The 22357-nt window shown below is 28.2% G+C and overlaps 2 protein-coding genes across 2 annotated transcripts; one reads left to right on the top strand and one right to left on the bottom strand.

The window, feature by feature from the left end:
- The first annotated feature begins 4368 nt into the window (after positions 1-4368).
- LOC107928801 (tryptophan decarboxylase TDC2) lies at positions 4369-6084 on the top strand. Its single transcript, XM_041086651.1, has one exon. The coding sequence runs from the start codon at positions 4487-4489 to the stop codon at positions 5978-5980; it is 1494 nt and encodes a 497-aa protein (XP_040942585.1). The 5' UTR covers positions 4369-4486; the 3' UTR covers positions 5981-6084.
- Positions 6085-10406: 4322 nt separating this feature from the next.
- On the bottom strand, positions 10407-14290 carry LOC121213697 (transcription factor MYB30). Its single transcript, XM_041086650.1, has 2 exons — positions 13134-14290; positions 10407-11368 (listed from the first exon to the last, which is right to left on the bottom strand). The coding sequence occupies exons 1-2, from the start codon at positions 13223-13225 to the stop codon at positions 10933-10935; spliced, it is 528 nt and encodes a 175-aa protein (XP_040942584.1). The 5' UTR covers positions 13226-14290; the 3' UTR covers positions 10407-10932.
- Positions 14291-22357: the final 8067 nt, after the last annotated feature.

Raw genomic sequence — 22357 nt, 5'->3', positions numbered from 1 at the left:
CAAACGAATTGATAAAATAATAAGTGAATAATTATTAATTGATGTGATTTTGGAATATTGGCTAAAACTTTATGAAGAATTAAATTAATTTGTGCAATTTAAAAATAAATATGAAACATATAGAAAGTGGGTAAACTATTTTAGAAAGTGCAAATCTTCCAATAGACTTATTTGTAAAATTGATTTATAGCTTAACCCGACGATCGAGTCGAATATGAGGTGTTACATAATCAAATATCTAAAAAAATCAAGACAAGTTGATAACTAGCAAAGAATCAAATGATTAGACAAACCTCCCATCTCACCTAAGCATCATAGCTTCGGGGACTTAAGAGTAGAAAAGATATATTGGAAGACCCCTTAAAAGATACTCATCAATCTATGAGGTTCAATGTTTTTTCTCATTTAGTCCGTGAAGTCTAAGAACATCTTAAGTCAACATCCACAAACCTACCATTATGCCTGAAAGGGACATAGCCTTCTTTCCCCCCACATTGGACCTCACTTTGTTAAATATACTAGCTACTGACCCCATTGATCCTCCAAAGATAATAACCCTCTTTACCCTTCACAATTTAAACCACAATAGCTAGTCACTCCCAATTTTCGTGTTATTAAATTTGATTAATAGAGTAAATATAAAATATCGAGTTAATTGTACCATACATTCTTAAATTATAACTTTTATTTTAAATTAAACCCTAAACTTTAAAATATTTTAATTACGTCTTCAAACTATCGAGATTATATCAACAAAATCTTTTTATTACTAAAATCATTAATTTAACCGATAATAATATGTCAAATCTTACGTGACATATTAGAAGACCCCTTGAAAGATACCTATCAATCTATGAGATTCAATGTTTTTCTCATTTGGTCCGTGAAGTCTATGAACATCTTAAATCAACATCCACCGCCCTACCATTACGTCTAACTTAGTAAAATGGACCACCCATCGCCTTCTTTCCCCCCACATTGGATCTCACTTTGTTAAGGGCTAGTTTGGCAATATTTTTGAAAAGTGTTGTGGAAAAAGTACTTTTGAGAAGTGATTTTGAAAAGTTTGGTTTAAATTTTGAGTATTTAGCATTGCTGTCGAAAAGTACTTTTGAGAAATAAAATGTCCATTTTAGACATATTATTATCAAGTAACAAATATGCATTTAAATAATATTTAAATTAGTTAATATTATTATATTTTAGTAAGAATATAAAAGAATTATTATAACTTGTTGTTAATATTTTAATATATGAAATATAAATTTTAAATATTTTTAAGCAATAAATATTAATTATTTATAAAATTTAATTAGAATATATAAACTATATTTTAAATATTTAAATATAACCATTAAATATTTGTAATTAGTATTTTAAAAAATATTTTTTATTTTTAATTAATTATTTTAACACATTTGTAATTAAGTACTAAGAAAAAAAAAGGAAAGTACTATGTTATTGGAGGGGTGAAAAAGTAATTAAGCACCATTGAGAGAGGAAAAGTTAAAATTTTTAGTTTCTTCTTTTCTTCTAAAAAGCTAAAAATTTTAGCCAAAAGCAGTTTGTTCTGCACAATTTTTCTTCCAAAAGTACTTTTGGAGTTAGAAGTATTTTTTTAAGCAATGAAGAACTGACCCTGAGTATCCTAGCTACTGACCCCATTGACGCTCCAAAGATAATAACTCTCTTTACCCTTCACAATTTAAACCACAATAGCTAGTCACTCCCAATTTCCGTATTATTAAATTTGATTAATAGAGTAAATGTAAAATATCGAGTTAATTGCATCATACATTCTTAAATTATAACTTTTATTTTAAATTGAACCCTAAATTTTAAAATATTTTAGTTACGTCTTCAACCTATAGAGATTATATCAACAAAATCTTTTTATTACTAAAATCATTAATTTAACCGATAATAAGATGTCAAATCTTACGTGACATAGTTTAAAATGAAAATTGAAAAGATATATGTCGTAAAAATCTTGGTTTGAGGTTTTTGAGGCTTTTACAAAAAAATTATCGCTCACTCTTTTTTTTTCGATTTTACTTTATTTTTAGTTTTTAATTTTATAAGCTATGCGATAATATTGTATTTTTTTAAAATTTTCATTTTAAATTATGTTACATAAAATTTGATATATCATTTAATTATTAAATTGATGGTTTTAACCATGGAAGGAAATGGTCTACATGATATAATAATTTAAAAATGTAATTAGAAAATTTTGAATTTTGAAAATCAATTTATGAGAGTTTAAGTGGGTTAGGTGAATGAGAGAATTTATGTGATTTTCCAGAGTTAGTTTATTTTTATTATTGGAGCAAATCCAGGCTATTTATTAGAGTTTAAATGATTCTGGTTTTGGTAGTTGGATTTGAAATGATGAGTATTTATGAGGAATAAAAAACGTGTCGATATGAATCATCGTATTTCTTTTAAGAAATGTATGTGGCATAATATAAATGAGTAATTAAAAACATGATATCGGGTGAGTCTTAGGGTGAGTTTAAGTGGACGGTGTGTTTATTTGTGGTTTGTGTAAAAACAGCGGTGACAGTGAGATTAGTTATTGTAGCATGAGACCCCACCGTCCATCCAAACTCAACCTTAGTTCGATTTGCATATGTATTGTTGTTAATGTAGGAGGACATGAATTCGGGTGCGCTGAAGTACGTTATCTTCCTATTTATGGGTTAAGGAGCGGCTATGGGTAATTTTAAGGATTATCTTAAAAAGAGCATATATAATCATAACATATAATGGGATTGTTAAAAAAAAACATGATATAATATTAATGAGTTAAGTATACAGGAAAAGACCAACAGAGGTGGGAGTTTAAAATCTTAACAGTTTTAGTGAATATTAGATTTTGTCACACTCATTATATGGGTAAAAGAAAATATATTATATGTTAAAAATATTTTTTAAAATTTATTTAATAATAAATATAGGTGGGGTGATAATAAATTTATATTTTAATACTATTGTAAAAAAACAAAAAGTGGCATCATATATAGTAACATTAATCTATAGTTTATCTATAATATATATAAATGCACGAGTTTGATTTTTATTTTTATTTACTTCTCAAGGTATTCACCGAAGCAAATCCAGTAACTGATTCTCCGCATTCTGTAAGCCCATTAAGGGGGTAGATGCTAGCTACAAATTTTGTTTAAAAAATATTTTAACTGACAAGAATACTATTTGTTTTCTATCGTAGTATTAAATTCACATTTAAAAAATTAAAGTAAAATAGAAATTGTGATAATTATGCATTTAAAAGTAATTATAATTTAATTAAAGTTATGATAATTATATACATTTAAAAATATTTTAATTTAATTTACAATTAATAGTTAAAAATATTGTGCTAATTTTAAAATTGAATTATTACCTGAATAAAACTCTTAAGTATAAAATATAGGAAAAATAGTTATGATAATTATAGATTAAATTAAAATTATTAGTAAAAAATTTTGATCTAAACAATGTGTTAATTTTATTGATGTAAATTAAAATTATTATAGATTTCTAAGCATCTTAATTTTCACTTGATTAATATATTAGAGCTAATTAATAAATGTTATGTTATTTTGCATTAATTACATAAAGTAAAATTATATTGTATGTTAATTATGATTAGAAAATTTTCTATTATAATATTCGAACTGATAAGTTAATATATTTTAATTATATTTAAGTAATAAAAATTAATTAAATATTAAATGCGTAAAATTACATGCAACGCATATGACATTAGAAGTTTTTTTTATATTATTCATATCTATTTTACAATCTATGTTCGGGATTTGTAGTTGTCCCTCCTGACAATATCATCTTCAAAGCTCGAACCTAAGTCATTCCCTTGAGAGTACAATGTGTATTACCGCTGCCCTCAACCACTTATTGGTTGGAAGTTAGTATATATAAAAGCATGAGTTTTGAGAATTTTTGAACTAATTCATATTACTAAATTCACATTTAAAAGAAATAAAGTAAAATAGAAGTTATGATAATTATAAATTTAATATAAGTTTTAAAATAGGATTATTACTATAAAATATAGGAAAACAAATGGTGATATTTATAATCACAGTTATATTCAATCATTTAAATAAAAAATATTATTATAAACTTAATTACTGTAATTAAAAATATAATATTAAAAATTTAATAAATTATTAAATGCGAAAAATATCTGATTCATCCGGTCGGGTCGGTGGATTTGGTTCGGAAAAGATTGCCTCTAATAACACAGAATTGGACTCTTTTCCCCGCGTTTTCTTCACATTTAAAATTGACCTCTACATTAAATCAATATAGTGGCTGACTTTTACTATAAAGGGGAGCATCCGTTTAAAGCACGCAAGGAGACCGCCAAAGAGTAGAATAACCTTAAACTATAATCCCTATATCACTATCTCAGTATCTCTTTCTTTCTGGATTTTTAGAGTTATTATTACTAAATATTATTATGGGTAGAATTGAATCTAACTTGGCCAACACACCCCATTTCAATCCCTTAAACCCTCGAGAGTTTAGAAAACAAGCTCATGAAATGGTGGATTTCATTGCTGATTATTATCAAAATATCGAGAGCTACCCAGTTTTAAGTCAGGTACAACCAGGCTATCTCCGGGCTAGCTTGCCGCAAAAAGCACCGTCTCTGCCTGAATCCCTTGAAACGATCCTTGAAGACGTTAAAAACCAGATAATCCCAGGGATGACGCATTGGTTAAGCCCTAATTTCTTTGCTTTTTTTCCTTCAACTGTTAGCACTGCTGGTTTCCTTGGTGAAATGCTTTGTACTTGCTTTAACTCCGTTGGTTTCAACTGGATTGCCTCGCCGGCGGCGACTGAGTTGGAAATGGTAGTCATCGATTGGCTGGCTGACATGCTGAAGCTACCCAAGTCGTTCATGTTTCAAGGTACTGGCGGTGGCGTTATCCAGAACACCACCAGTGAAGCTATTCTCGTTACGCTAATTGCGGCGAGGGACAAAGCTCTTGACGTCTACGGCTCCGGCAACTTGAACAAGCTTGTCGTTTATGCTTCCGACCAAACTCATTCCACATTTGCTAAAGCTTGTAAGATGGTCGGCATTTCTCCTCGGAACATAAGGTTGATTCCGACGACGATCGACGCCGGTTTCTCTTTATCTCCCGTTCAGCTTAAGGCCGCCGTCGAAGCAGACATGGCGGATGGGTTGGTCCCACTTTATCTTTGTGTCACCCTAGGGACCACTTCCACCACGGCTGTTGATCCAATCGAACTGCTCGCTGGTGTGGCGAAGGAACATGGCATGTGGGTTCACGTAGATGCTGCTTACGCCGGAAGTGCATGTATATGCCCCGAGTTCCGCCATCACCTAAATGGGGTAGAACGAGTTGACTCGTTGAGTTTGAGTCCCCACAAGTGGCTACTCAGTGGCTTAGATTGTTGCTGCTTGTGGGTCAAAAACCCCACCGCACTCGTCAAAGCTCTAAGCACCAACCCGGAATACTTGAGGAACAAACAAAGCGAATCGGATTCCGTCGTCGATTTCAAGGACTGGCAAGTCGGTACCGGCCGGCGGTTCAAGTCATTAAGATTATGGCTCATTTTTCGAACCTACGGTGTCGTCAACTTACAAGGTCACATCCGGTCCGACGTAGGGATGGCCAAGATATTCGAGGAGTTTGTAAGATCCGACCCGAGGTTCGAGATTGTGGTGCCAAGAGAGTTCGGGCTGGTGTGTTTCCGATTGAACCCGGATGAAACTTTCGGGTCGGATTACACCGAACTGTTGAACCGGAAGTTGTTGGATTGGGTCAATTCGACGGGTCGGGTTTATATGACTCATACGAAAGTAGGTGGAATATATGTCCTGAGATTTGCTGTGGGCGCCACATTGACGGCTGACAACCACGTGGTTGCCGCATGGAAGTTGATCAAGGAAGGAGCTGATGCATTGCTGAAGACTGTTTGATTGCCTCCCCCCCCCCACCGTAGCTAGTGTGGACGTGCTTTAGATTTTGGAAATGTGATTAACAAGGTGCAATGAATAAAGAATTTTAAATTTTCGTTTTTAAATCTGAAATATAAATAATTAAATTTCTTAAATTAAAAATAAAAAACTAAAATTTAAATGTAGAAAACATAATATTCGATAATAATATATTTATTTAACTATATTTAACAATAATATATATTTGACTATATTTACGAGTGCTTAAACAAATATAATCTTTGTGGGTAAAAATATAATACAGATACAAATATGGTTATGTTTGAATAATTATAGAGTAAATGTTAGGTGCACTTTCAAATCGAGAATCAAATTTTAGAGATAACATTATTACGAGAAGCAGCTACGAATCTCAAAAAATTTAATCTTCATGAAAAGTAAAATGAACATGAAAAAGACCAAGAATCAAAATATAATCAGATAAAACTGGCACATAACAACTATGAATGGTAAAACTAGAGAAGCAAAATTGACAATTGCAAATAATGAGACTTGTACCTAGGGCCTCCTCTTCCCAAATGGTAAATTAAGCCCTTTAAAATTTTAAGATAACACGTGATAAAATTATACTTTTAACTTTTATAATTGATAAAATTTTAATTTAATTTTTTAAAAATTATAAAGATATAAACTATTAAATTTAACGAAATTATATTTTAATTCTAATAAAAATACACAATAAAAAAACAACCATTCAAGAATTGATTGCGTTTTGGTGTATTAATTCCATTTTCCTTTTTTGACCAAACCATGAACTTAAAACGTTTCAAACTAGGATAAAGATGATTTCATTGAAGCGGTGATAAAATAATAAATTAACATAAGATAATTTTGAGTCATAATATGATGATATATAGGTAGATAAATATAAGGTATAATGATGTTAATTTTTTAGTATTTAATGTAGATTTTAAGACTAATTTTATGAAAGTTAATTACTGGTATTATTAGGTTTGCATTTTTTTTATAATTTTGTTGATAGAATAAATTTAATGTTAATTATGAATTTGTTTAGTTTTATATTTAATTTGTCAAATATAGTGCGATGGATGTGATTTGATTCGGATTTTATAGTTTATTTTATGAAAATCAATAGCTAGTATTATTTGCTAATTGAATTTTCATCAATCCAATTTTAAAATCTGAATTAAACACAAAAAATTTAAACAATTAATGTATAACTTTTATCGAATACAAATATAAATAAAATATATATAAATAACACGTTAAAAATGTTAGAAAGAAAAACAGGTGCTAAAATATTTGATTGAAAGTACTGCTACATTTTATTCATGTGCAAGCTTACTAACAAACTGTAGCAAAATACTAGCAACTACTCAAATAAGAATAAGAAAGCAGCTAACAACTAGAAACAAGAAAACAACTAACAACCTCCATTAAAAATTGGAGACTTTTCAAACATATCTAATATTCCCACCTTTAAACCGAACTATCCCAAACATTCAATTTACATTTGCTACGACTCTTAACTTGCTTCGCATTCGAACAAAATCTTCCAGCTTGAGTGGCTTGGTCATGACATCAGCTACTTGTTCTTGAGAATTACAGTGTTGCAGCACAATTGTTTCATTCCTTGTAAGATCTCTTAGAAAATGAAATCGTACATCGATGTGTTTACTTCTCTCATGCATAATTGGATTCTTTAATAACTTTATGGCAGAACTATTGTCACAATATATTACCGTACGACTTGTTTGATTTCTTCCCACTGCCTCAAGTATTCGTTTGAGCCATACAGCTTGACATGAGCTTGCTGCTGCTACTATAAATTCCGCTTCAGTTGTTGATAGACTCACCATTGGTTACTTCGAACTCCATAAGATAGTAGCCTCACTCAACATGAATACATAGCCTGATGTACTTTTTCTGTCTTCAACGTCGTTAGCATAATCACTATTTGTATAATCTATTAGATCATTCCCTCCATTTTTCTGATAGAACAATCCAAATTCACAAGTTCCTTTGAGATAGCGTATGATTCGTTTTACTGCTGCAAATGAATCTCTTTTGGATTTTCCATAAAACGACTCACTTGACTTACACTGTACATAATGTCCGGTCATGTGGCAGTTGCGTACATTAGACTTTTGACCATTTGCTAGTAGAGTGTCTTGTCAACTCCTTTTCTATTTTCATCTTTGCTTAATTTACTTCCTAGAACCATTGGATTTTGAGTTGCTCATTTCGAATCTCTCTAGAAGATCTCTCGTGTACTATCATAAAAATTTAATTTAATTTTTTAAAAAATTTACAAAGATATAAATTATTAAAATAATAAAATTATATTTTTACTATCATAAAAATATATAATTTAATTTCGTCTCAAATGATTTTCCGACTTCACCACTGTTAATGAGTATCAACCAAATATGAAAAGGAGAATTACATAAACTTCTAGAAGGTGAGCTTGGCTGACTATATCTATTTTAAAAAACTAAAAAGGTTCTCTCTCTATATTCTAGAATATAGTTTAAGAAAAGGTATAATATGTTATTCAGCCATTGAGGAGGAATTTGCATGATATTTCTTCCCCTTCAAGATATAGTTATATCACAATTAATAACAGTTAAATTTAAATATATATATTTAAAAATCACTTTAACAGCAATACAAAAAATAAAATAAAAACACAATATAAAAGCAATAAAAAGGGGTCTAATTTTATATAAAATAAATTATTAATGTGTTAAAATTTAATATATATATACAATGCATTGAAAACAATTATAAGATAAAAAATAACATAAGCACAATACAAATAATATGAATGGTTTTGTATTATAACTATCCTTTTATATATATAGTTTATTTTTACTCGGAATCCCTTTTCAACCCTTAAATGAAAAATACATACCTGAGCGCCCTTAAACCATCATCCCCTGACTGTTGTAATAGTAACGATGCCAACAAAGTTAAAGTAGAATTGATTATAACTACTCTTTTATATATATAAACACGTTAATTTGATGGCAAATTCTTTTTTTTTTTAGACTTTTGAATTTCGAAGGGTAATACGTAACCTTGTATTAAAATTAGTAAATAAAACTTTTAGAGGTAGGGTTTGATCTATTTATAGGTCGGGTTGAATCACGGTTAAGTTTTGAAAAGAAATTGAGTTTAAAAATATTTTTGCCTCGATCTATCCAAAAAATCTATTTCACTATTTTAAAAAATTAAAAATATATTTTATGTTAATATTTTTATAATTAAATTTATTTTTTTAAAAATATTATTTAATTTAAAATCAGTCAACTCAAGACAAAAAAACCTTATTGAAACTCAGCCTACAAATAATTCTATGTGAAGGGTACTAGAATCAGATGGAAATTAAAGAAAATTTTTAATCTCGTAGTACTATTATCGGTAAAAGTATCACAAAAGCTCTTGGTATTATACCTTGGATTACGTTTTAGTTTCTCTATTAAAAAATAGGTAAATTAGCCCCTGTACAATAGATGGGCGAGCAAAACAGTCCCTCTGATAAAATTTAGTGTTTATATATAAAGTATGATGACAAATTTAACCTTCAACCTTAACATATTATTCAATATGACCTACTAAACTAGAACTTTTTGAAACTAGTAAAGCTAAAGGGTCAAAAAGTCCTTAGTAATAAATTCAAAAAATCATTTAAGCTTTTTTAAAAATTTAAAATTATTTAAAAATCATAAAAATTATAAACAAAATTTATAAAAAAAATTTATAATTTTATTAAAAAATAACAATACACACCTATTAAAATCTAATGGTTATTGGATCAAAATTGTTATTTTTTATATTATGGAATTTTTATATACATATAAATTAATTGATTTTGTCCTATACTCAATGGAATCTTTAGAAAAGAGATCCTTTTAATTCGAAATATTGAACAATCCTGCTTCTATTTTGTAGCTTATAATAATTTTTTTATACTCAACTATTTACCTTTATTTATTAATAAACCATTATATAAATCCAAGTCTCAGATATGATTCTTCATCATATCACATTATAATTTCTTTAGGAATAATCTTAAAAGTAGTTTATGACGTATTGACGTACATATAAATTCACGAGCTATAAACTAAATGGTCAAATTTTAATTTATACCCCTCTACTATGCTCAAATTTAAAACTTAGCCCTATAATTTAATAACTGATAGAATTTAGTCTTTTACTTTTATAATGTCATTAGTTAATCTCAAAAACAAGTTTTCCAACCTATCATGTTGATCACATGAATATTTTGTGTTGGAAATGATGTTTTTAAGAAAAATCATAGACAATAACCAGAATGGTTAATGCTACTAACTATTTGAATTAACTAATGACATTATAAAAATAAATAACTAAATTATGTTAAATTAAAATATAGGGACTAGATTATAAATTTGTTGAGAGGAGACCGGCTCCTTTCGAAGAAGTTTTCAAGGTCTTGTTCATCTGAAGTTGATGAACCAATCAACAAGTTAGAATTGTCCTCGAGTCGGGCCGGTGTTTTGTCTCCAGACTCCGTTGATAGCACAAGATGGAGGTGGGATTCTCGAATCAAGAGCACTTGGACCATGCATCTGCACCTGCACTTGGTAGTCTAAATGCCCTTAGATTGCATATAAAGGGCAAGGGTTCAAACCCTATCAAGCGCACGACCCGCAAGCCCCCTTGGTAGGTGGCTGTGTGTGATGCATGGAACAAATCAAACCTTCAGCTCGGGCTCTTGATGGAGTCAATAGACAAAATCTTAACTCGGGGATAATACCGACCCGTTGATGGATTTGTTGGTTTTGAACGAAAGACACTTTGAAGATCTCTTAAGAAAAAGTCAACCTCCACTTAACAAAATTTAAACATAGTGAAGGGATCAAAACTATAATTTGACCATATTAAATCCCCATATACGATACTTGATATTAGAAGCTGAAGGGTTCAAGATGATCGTAGAAACCGAAGGGTGATAAGATTTCTCCATCAAGAAGATCAAATTCAAAGCCTGCGGATGCACCCATCGTCGGCAAATCGTCCGACAAAATGTCTAACAGAAATGGTTCGGACCAAAAATCAGAAACAGAGTCAGCTTTGGTCGATTCAACTGAGTTATCTGTAGTGGTGAAGGAGCTTTGGGTATTGGTTGATAATGGTGGTGGTGGTGAGCTTTCGAGGATCAGTGGCGGAATTATGGGGTTTATTTGAAGATGATCATCGTTTAGGTTTTGATTGTTGGTGTATTTGTCGTGTAATTTCGTGGTTGATGGCTTATGTTTAGCGTGCTTCTTGAGATTTGTGTGCCAATGATTCTTTATTTCATTGTCTGTTCTTCCTGGTAACATGGCAGCAATGGCTGACCACCTGCATATTGTGAAAATAATAATGTAATTCATAGGTAAAATTACCATGAAGGCCCTGTATTAAGAATCAGATTGTATTTTGCCTCCTATACTAAAAAAATAGACAAATTAGTCTTTGTACATTAGATCAAACAGTAAATTGGTCATTTTGTTAAAATTTTCATCCATTCTATTGTTAAAAATTGGTGTGACTGACAAAACAACTAAACAAATATGTGTGGCATGCCATATATACCTCATGTTGACATACAATGACTGATTTTTAACAGTAAAAATGGATGCATTTTTAACAGATGACCAATTTGCTCTTTGATCTAACATAAAAGAACTAATTTGACCATTTTTTTAGTAGAGGAGGTAAAATATAATCTGACTCCTAATACATGGGCCTCTATGATACTTTTACCATCATGCATGTTAGTGCCTGAAACTTAAAATAATTAATTTAAAACTTCAAGTGATAACATGGTACAACTTTAAACAGAGTCGTAGTATCATCACAATTTTATAGAAGTTCTAGTGTTAAATTAGAAAAAACGGATAAGTTCATACACTAAGGTGGACCAAAAAGTATATACATAAATAAACTATATAAATAAACTTAGTTACCAAATTTTGGACTTAAAAATTACATTATTAGAATTGCTTGAGGAGTTAAGATCTCTATCATTAATTATTTTTATTTATTATTACTTACAAATTTAACCATCATTTATAAAGTTGACATGTTATTGTTGTAACTTATAAGAGAACGTGAATTTGAGCGCACTTAAACACGTACGATTCATCGATTTATAAATTGAAGGAATTATAATAGTAATTGGAATTGTATAAAAAATCATTAATTTATATATATTTTTAAAAAAGGTAATAAGTTAAATTTATCTTTGTGTTTTAGGGTATATATATTTCACGAATGTTACATGATTATCGTTTTTAAAAATGCTTTAAACCATATTCTAAACTAGAGTTGTTCATGAGTAGGGCCGAGTCAAGTAATAAATTTAGGCCCATTTTCTAGGTTCGGGCTATCCCGGCTCGAAAAATGGGCCTAAAATTTTATCCAAGCCCGATCTAGATAAAAATACTAAAAATCCGACCCAGTCCGCATTAAAAATTTTCTATTATTTTTATATAAAAATATATTTAAAAAATATAATACATAAAATACACAAAAAACATTAAAAATAAAATAACTTTTTCCCACCAAATGGAAAAAAAATTAAATAGCACTAAAATAAGTGCAACTTAGCAAACAAATACCTCTAAAATAGAAGCAAAATTATTAATAAAACAAGAGTTATACAATATTCAAGAAATAACAACAATATAATAACAATATAATTATTAAATGATAGCAAAACAATGAAAAAATAGTGACAAAACATTAAAAAAACAACTACTTTTTTTTTTGTGAAATTCGGGCAGGCTCTACCTGTTAAGAAAACGGACCTTATTTTTTTTGTACAAATCTATTTTTCGGACCTATATTTCATAAATGTTATATTATTATAGTTTTTAAGAAGGATTTAAACTATAGTCTAAACTCACATTTAATTCTAGATTGGTTTTTAAAGGTTTTTTTTTAAATGTTCTTAAACAATTAATTTTGTTATTAAACCATATTTTTTTGGGGTAAAATGAAACAAAATAATAGCTTAGGGGCCACTTTAACAAAAAAAAATATAATTTTCTTTTTATGAAAATTCATTGTAATGGTTTGTTGTTGTTATTCTTAAATATTTCGAACTTAATAATTGTATTACCTGTTTCCCAGAGATTCGTGTAAAGTGATGATAGTCTCATCTTCTTCCTTGGTGAAGTTCCCCCTCTTGAGGTTTGGCCTTAAATAATTCATCCATCGAAGCCTGCAACTCTTCCCGCACCTCGCCAGACCTGAAACAGTACCATCTATCCATGCATGCAGACATCTTGAAAAGAAGGAGATAATTCCACTAGATATCCCTAAACTTTATAATGTTCAAATTGTGTCCTCAAAATATTAGTATCTTATCAATCAAGCCTTTTTTATTAGTAAGTGTCAATTCAAATTTGATATGAAGCATATTTAAAACACTTGGATTAAATTGTGGTACGTATGTACCTGCTCCATAGATAGCTTAGATCAATTAGATCTCTTTTTTTAACACGTCATATCCAATATGTGTATAAAGTAGGTACACACGAGTTTACAATTTGACCCACGCTTCATAAATATGCTCCACGTCAAATTTAAGTTGACAAGGATCTAATCAATATGATATTGATACTTTGTGGACTCAATTAGAATATTTTACAGTTTGAAAACCATTCTAAAATACGAGTCATAGTTTGAGGATGTAGGAAGCAATTAACCCGAAATAAATGCCTTGAACAATTAGCTTATAACCATTTCAATCTAAAGAAATGCTCCTCTAGCTAGTCCCTAGAGAGATGATGAATTCCTAGTGCAAAGATAAATTTGCATTTTAACTCCTAAAAAATTATAATTCAATTCTTAATCCCTTTGTAAAACAGTGGAATATTAATCCAGTCCCTCTATGTAAGTTACATAAAATATCATTTTTTTACCCTCCAAAAACGACAGAAGTATAAGTTTAATCCCTCCATAAATTATAAAGCTGTAAGTTGGGTAAAATCACATTTTGACCCTCTCAAAATTTTATAATTTAGTCCTAACCCCCTTCCTGTTTCGATCAATCATTATCGTTTTTATATAAAAAAATTTGAGGTGTTTTAGGGTTTCTATAGAATGTTGTGTTTTTTACCTGCAAACTTGGGGAGTTGACGCCAATTCCAGCAGCCATATCTGGTAACATAAGCTGTTAGCTTTCTATCTTCCTCCGCCGTCCAGGTTCCTTGCCTCAGCCCGCTCTTATCACAGCAAGGTTTCTTTACCATGTTTTCCTTCAACTCACTGAGTCACTCACTTACCCACCGTCGACTCCCTCTCTGGTTCAGCTTCCTTGCGATCAAAGCTATTTATGTACTCTTTAGTCTTTAGCCATGCATGTGCCCTTTTAGACCAAAGAGAGCGACACGTTTTACGTGTATTATTTAAAATATTGCGATTATTGTTTTCAGTTTCTTTTATTTATTATTATTCTGTTGTTTTTTTTAAAATATTCTCATTTGTAATACACTAAAATTATTTATAAAAATCAGAACTAATTTATGCTTTATCCATTAATCAAATGATTGTATATTATTAAAATCCAAGTTTATGTAATTTTAATTTTAGGGTTTTGGTATTTAGTGTCTTAAGCTCATCTTTAAAATTATTTTATGAAACTTTTTCACTATATCATCTATGATCCCGTCTAATTAGAAGACGATAATTATCTTCTTCTTTTTCCACATCATATGCATATCTGGATTAAACTTCCAAATCAAAATTGATACGTCTTCTCTTAATTGGACGGGACCAGAGATGATGTGGTAAAAAGGGTCTATAAAATAATTTCTCCTACTCGAAGGCAAAGCTAGAATTTTACTTTAGGAGGCAGAGAAGTATCATAAATTTTTGGAGGTCAAAATGCAATTTTATAATTATATTAATTCGTAATTTCATAAATTTTAAAGAAACTAAAAGATATATTTACTATTTTTGGGTGTGCCAAGGCCACTGCTTGCCCTCCTTATCTATGCCCTTGTCCCTGCCACCAACTACATCGATGTGGCATTCAGTTTTGGAGGGACCTAACTAAAATTTAAAAACAAAACTGAGGATTTTAATTAGAATTTTCAAAAATTTTGGTTGTTCAAAATTTTTGGAGGTTTAATGAAAATTAGTAAAAATATTGAAGTGTCTAATTGAATTTTTTTTTTAAAAAAAATTCAAGTTTAAACGAAAACTTTCAAAAAATTTAAAACACCTAATTAAAAATTTCAAAACTTTGGAGGGCGTCTTAATGACCATGCATAAAATTATACACTATCAACAGGATGGAACCTCGAAGTTACTTTAAAGAAGTTAGAATTAAATCAAATAGTTTTTAAGAGTTAAAGTACAATTTTATCATTGTATTAACTTATAATACATCACAGATTTTTAAAGGATTATACTGCAATTTTACCCTTTTCGAGAGGCCAACGTCCCCACATGTCCTCTCCCTGTCAGCACGTATAAATCCTTTATGAAAATATCAATACAATATTGTTAATTATATTTAATTCCCTAATCTCGTGCAAACTTACACATTAACAGTGAATTATGTGAGTTTAAGTAATTATGTACACTTTTTAAAATAAAAATTCATAATATTGAATAAAATTTTATTGTCACGTTTAGCATCAGTCAATGGAAGTGACTTTTGCTGAGGTTTGCTGTTTGTTAATCACAAATAACAGCTTTTTTTTTATCCATATGTTTATTTATCAATTAATTAATTAATTATAGTGTTATAATCCACATTTGATGATGTTAATGAAAGTAAATTCAACGTCTTTACTGATAAACCAAAAGACGTTCTAGAAAGAAATTAATGCTTAAAAACAGGTTGAATTTCAAAGATGATCCAATCAATACTTTCGAAGTATTTTTTTTTATCATAATACTAATTCAAGTTGAATTAAATTAGATTAGAATGTACCAAAATTGAATAATATTTTTTAGGAGGGGTTAAGGTATAATTTTATTATTATACCTATTTATATTTTCATAAATTTTAGAGGAGTTAAAAGGGCAAATTTACCATGCAAAGGCGAATCTAGAAATTCTTTTAAAGAGAGATGATCAAAACATAATTTTATTATTTATTAATTTATAATTTCATCATTTTTAAGGGACTAAAGAGAATTTTTATTTATTTTTGAGGGTCAAAGTGCAATTTACTATATATTAATTTATAATTTTATTATTTTAAGGGGTCTAAACAAGCAATTTTCCATTGAGGAAGGCCTCTGCTTGCCCCTTGCCTCTATAACACTCTTGAATCGAACTTGTCAGATCGAATGAATAATCCAATCCTTTAACATGTCTATTTTCATGTTGCTGAAAATAAATATTTTTCGTTCGTCTAGTTATGAATTTTATCTCTTTACTTTATAAGAATTGAAAAGTCAGACTCTCTATTTTGATTTGTGAGAATTTAGCCCGTATTTTATGAAAATTGAAAAGTTAAACTAGTTGTCCGTAAACACAAGAATTTGAACAATTAATTTTTACTAATTTATACATATAAATTATTAAAATATTAATTTTTAGGTCAATGATTTAACAATAATGTGCAGTAATATCTCACAATTGGATTAACTTCTTAATTTTCGTAAAAATATGAGAATTAAATTCTAACAAATTAAAGTAGAGGGACTAATTTTTAATTTCTGTATAGTAAAAGGTTGAAATTCGTGATTAAATTTTTTCCATAAAAATAAATTTAATATTCCTTTAAAATTAATCATTCGAGAAGGGAACATGAACAAATATAAGATGGATTTTTTTTTTATCATAGACATTAATAACAATATTATAATTTTGTGTGTCCAAATATTTATTTTTCTACCACATTTTTCGCGTGTCACATAAAACATCAATTTAATTGTAAAATAATGATTTAACCTTCATTTAGTCAACAAATTATTATATTTTAGACAAGTAAAAGAAGAACCAACATGCAATAGTCGGCTCCTTTGTCTTTTTTCTTTTAATTTAATACTAAAATTTAATTAATTATGGAAATAAACCTAAGAAATATTATAAGTTGTACTATGGATTTTAATAAATTAATTAATATTACCAATGGGACAAAAACTAGTCCAACAAAGTGAATGCATGCCCCAATCATGTAAGAGAAAATGCCAAAGGATGCCCAATAAATGGCTAATGTTCACATTTATTTATTTTATTCTTATTTCCATGTCGATCAAAATCCATTGAATGACAGAACAACTGCGAACAATAATAAAATAAAAGAAAATAATTTCATAAATCCATTATATATTGTTTAAGGTAACCATTAGAGGGAGCCCGATAACAAACTCTTCACGTTCAGTAGGCCCATTAGGGATAGACACTAGCCACGAGTTTTAAAACTACCTCATACTCAATATGAGAATTGAACCCTCAACTACTGATTAAGGTAGGAGAGACTCTTACCATCTCACCTAACTCTCATTATTTAAATCAATTATAATTTTGTTTGTAGAGTTTTTAATAAAAGCAAAAAAAAAACTTAGTATAAGTGTGTCATTTGATATAAAATCTTTACATGAATTATTTAAGAAAATTATAAAATGTGAATTTTGAATCTTATTATATACAGATTATTTTAAAAAATGAATAATATTTGATGTACCGTTGGTGCATAAGTCTCATGCAGTATCAATGGATAATAATATGACATGCCATTATTAAACTAAACAAAAAATATGAAAGACTTGTAAATAAATACTAATATTTTTATTTAAATGTAATTAAGCATTAATCGTTAGTATTATAAATAAATATTAATAACTCTCGGATTTAGGATCTTGGGTTTAAGTGTCTAAGGTGGGTGAGTTTAAGGTTTTGACAATTATTTATAATTATTTATGTTTAAATAAAGTTATTAATTAGCATTTATTTATAAGTCCTTTGCTGTTTTTTGTTTTATTTAATGATGACGTTCATGTTGTTATTCGTTGATGGTGCATGAAACCTATGCATCGACAATGCATCAAATATTATCCCTTTAAAAAAATGTGTGAAATAAATACATATTATCTATCAAAAGCAAAGAAAGAGGGTGGAATAGTTAGTAAAAATAGAACAATCTAACTTTTAGCCCCTGAATTTGATTATCAGGTCCACTTTGGTACCTATATTTTCTTTGTCCACTTTGGTATTTGAATTTGACAGCTATGTCTATTTTTGCCCTTGAAGTTGACAAATATAGAAGTTTAATGACGTGACACAGTCTCGGAGTATCATGTTGTTAAGTTGTGATGAAATCCAAATTCAATGACTACAAACTATATACACTAAATTAATAATAAATTTTTATTATTTTATATTAATTTTATGTTATATAAATCATATATATTTAATATAACAAACTATATACACTAAATTTATAACAAATGGCGCTCTCTCAATTTTTATATCTATTTTTTTTAATTTTTAATTATCCATTAAATTTGTTTTATTGTAATAAAATCAAATTATAGATATCATAAAATTTAAAAAAATATTTTAAAATAATTTATCCTTTAAAAAGGGTCCTAAAATTTAAAACTATTTTATAGATATATCATTAAATTATACAAAATTTTAAATTTTTTCAAATAATGCTAAAAAGTTAACAATGAAAGAGAATATAGTATGTATAAAGAAAATTTTAAAAATTAAAAATTAGTTAATTAAATAATTCAATAGTGTTTAAGAAATATCATAATGAAATATTAGATTTTATAAGATTTCATAATTGTAAAAAATAAAATATGACGATGTTTAAAAATTTTATTAAAAAAGTTTTAAACTTTATACAAAATTTTAGAAAAATAAACAAATACTGCTAAAAAAACTTTTTAAAACAATATTAAATATTATTTAATTAGTCATTTAATTTTTTTAAAATATTTATATTTTTAATTTTTAATAAATACTAATAACAATTATAAAAACAAAATTGAATATCATTTAAAAACATTATTAAAAAATAAAAATACATTTTTATCTAAATACCCAATAAAAATATATTTGAAATTTTATATAAAGTTTCAATGTTTTTATCAGTAATATGTTTTAAAAATTATAATAACATTACTTGGAAAAAAAAATTACTAAATACATACTCTCTCTTTTTTATATATATATTTTTTCCTAACAATATATAATATAATATTTAAAAAATTTATACACAATAGTAACTAGTAATATAATATATAAAAATAAAATAAGAATATATTAAAAATGTATAAAACGAGTTGAGTTTAGGTTGAAACCCAAATGCTTTAAAGTATAAAAATTTTCCCAAATATGTCAACAAATTAAAAAAAAAATCAAAACTATAAAAATGTGTAAAGTATTTAGGATTAATATATCATTTGATATCTAAGTTTGACGCTTTTTTTCTAATGAGGTGCGCGAGTTATTTTTTTATTCAATTCATTACTAGCATTAGACAAAAAATATATATTTTGAAACCTAAAGGTATATTAACTTTTTTTAAATGTTTAATTCGTGGTTTTAGGATTGATTTGAAGAAAGTATTAGGTTTGAATTTTTCATGATTTTGTTAATAAAGTAATTTATTTGTTAATTGTAAATTTGTTTAATTTTGCGTTTAATTTTTAAAATACAATCCGATAAATGTGATTTAATTTAGATCTTAATGTTGGTTTGACGAAAGCTAATAATCTAATTATGAACTTTCATCAAATCAACTTTAAAACTCGAATTAAACACTTAAAGAATTTAATATTATTATATTCAGATGCCAAAATATATAAATTTTATCAAATATATGTACCACATTGAAAAAAAATAATACAAATATTACATTAAACGCTAAACTCAAGTAGCAAATTATGCATTAAGCTAAGTATATATCTATGAAATTCAAAGCCTAATAATAGCTTACTAAAGTATAGAAGTAGATGGGACTTGGGCTTAGACTAAGCCCATTGGGTTATCCAGCTGGGAATTTATCTCAGCCGAATATGCTTATTTTATTAATAGGGGTAATTGAGTTGAATATTTGAAAAATAAATTTTAAAATTTCAGTGTTTGTGGTTATTTTTTGATAAATATTTATATATTTTTAAATATTTATTAAAATTTTATATGAAAGTTAAACGAATGGTTTGGTTGAATTGGTAAAGATAAAAATTATCATTTATAATACCTTTAGTTCAAATATTATTATATGTAAATTTATTTATTAATTTATAAAAATAAAAAATAAAAAACAACAAAAACACCCTCGTAATATAAAACATACTTTGTAAAAAAATGGTTTTTGTAAAAGCAACTTAATCAAGGAATTGGGTAAACTGACCTGATCATGGGCCGGACTACTTGCCCAAGCTCTAAGGCCCACCCGAAAAGTGAGAGGGCTTGGGTAAAAATATAGACTCAAAAATTGAAATTGGACAAAAAATAATGCCCATTTTCTAAATGGCTCGGGCCTCGAGTAAGATTTTTTTAGCTTGGGCTCGGCCTGAATTTGCCTAATTTTTTTTCCACTGTTGTTTGTTGTCATTTTGTTATTATATTGATACTATTGTGTTGTTATTATTTGGATATTGTAGAACTCTTGTTTTATTATAAATTTTGCTACTATTTTAGAGGCATTTGCTTGCTAAGTTGTAACTATCTTAGTGTTATTTAAGTATAAAGACTTTTTTTAATGCATTTTCAATTTGTTGAGAAACATTTATTTTAATATTTTTAGTGTATCTGATATACTATATTTTTAAAATTTGTATTTATATAAAAATTTAATACGAATGAATCAGGCCAAACCCAGGTTTAACATTTTTTATCAGGACCAGACTTGAACAAAAGTTAAGGCTCATTTTTCAGGTCGGGCCTAAACCTAAAAGCAGACCTAAAATTTTATATTGACCCGACCTGACTCGACCCATGATCAGATTTAGTGTTACCTATGCTAAAATTTTACCTTATGTTATACTTTTCAATAGTATAATAACTAAATACATTTGAAGAATTTTTTGAAACTTTCTTGCTCAGCTGGCACCTCAAAGCTCTCAACCTCAGTGGATAATTACAATGTTTTATTATTCTCAACCCCACCAACCAAACTCATAATTGCAAAATTTGCAGCCTCTTGTTGTTGATATCATCAAGAAAAACCCAAACAATCTATGCCTTTTCCCCTCTCCAACTCCAGCTATCACTTCCCAATCCTTTTTTCACTTTGAATGTATCTAATATTGTACTTATAACGCCCCATCAATCAAGTTGTCTTAGAGTGGGTTTGGATGGGTAATTAGGTGCGGTGCGGTGCGGTGCGGTACGGTACGTTTAGCTTACTTTTTATCTCACGCTACAGTATCTAATTTTACCGCCACTACTGTTTTTACACTAACCGCAGGTAAACGTACCACCCTTAATATGGTGATTAAACAGAAATTTTATTATTTTATTCTCTTTCTATATTAATATTTATTGAATATAAGATAAAATAAATTTGAACAATACTCATACATGGAATTTAAGTCTATAATAGTCTAGGAGAAAATATAAGTGTGATATTTTAGCGCGTTGAGATTCAAACCTGAGCCATTAAGATCTGTGTACTACATCCTTACTAACAAGTCAAAGCATAGTAAAAATCTATCCTAAAACTAGGTGAGAGTAATGAAAAGGGTTAATATAACTTTTAGTCCTTTAGCTTTACAATTAGATTCATTTTGGTACTTGTTTTTTTGTACACTTTTATACTTAAACTTGGCAACTAGGATCATTTTGGTCATTGAATCTCAAAGTGCCATGCCATCAAATTTTTACATTTGCCAAGTCAGGGAGAAAAAATAGACTTAATTGCCAAGTTCAAGTATCAAAGTGGACAAAAAAAAGTATAAATATAAAAGTGAATCTAATTACCAAATTGAGGGACTAAATATTATGTCAACCCAAACTATAGCTATGGGTATAAAATAACAAGAGTTAATTCCACCAAACGCCCTCAAAATGATTCTCATTCCAAATCAATCTCTGAACTTCAAATTATTCTAATTACATACCTAAACTATCAAGGTTATGTCAATTAAGTCCTCCTGTTACTAAATTCGTTAATTTAACTATTAAATGACATGTCAAATCTTAAATGACATAATTTAAAATGAACATTTTAAGAAAAAAAATGAATATCGTAAAAATGGGTATTTTGAAATATTTGTTTTGAGGTTTTCGAATCTTTTACAAAAGCTTTATCATTCACTCTTCATTTTATTTTCTTTCTTTTTTCTTTCAATCTTACTTTATTTTTAATGTTTACGTTTAAAAATTATATAAGATTTCACATGTCATTTAATGATTTTAATA

Source organism: Gossypium hirsutum, chromosome D01 (assembly GCF_007990345.1).
Source record: "Gossypium hirsutum isolate 1008001.06 chromosome D01, Gossypium_hirsutum_v2.1, whole genome shotgun sequence".
Taxonomy (NCBI): domain Eukaryota; kingdom Viridiplantae; phylum Streptophyta; class Magnoliopsida; order Malvales; family Malvaceae; genus Gossypium; species Gossypium hirsutum.
This window is presented reverse-complemented; position numbering and strand designations above follow the sequence as displayed.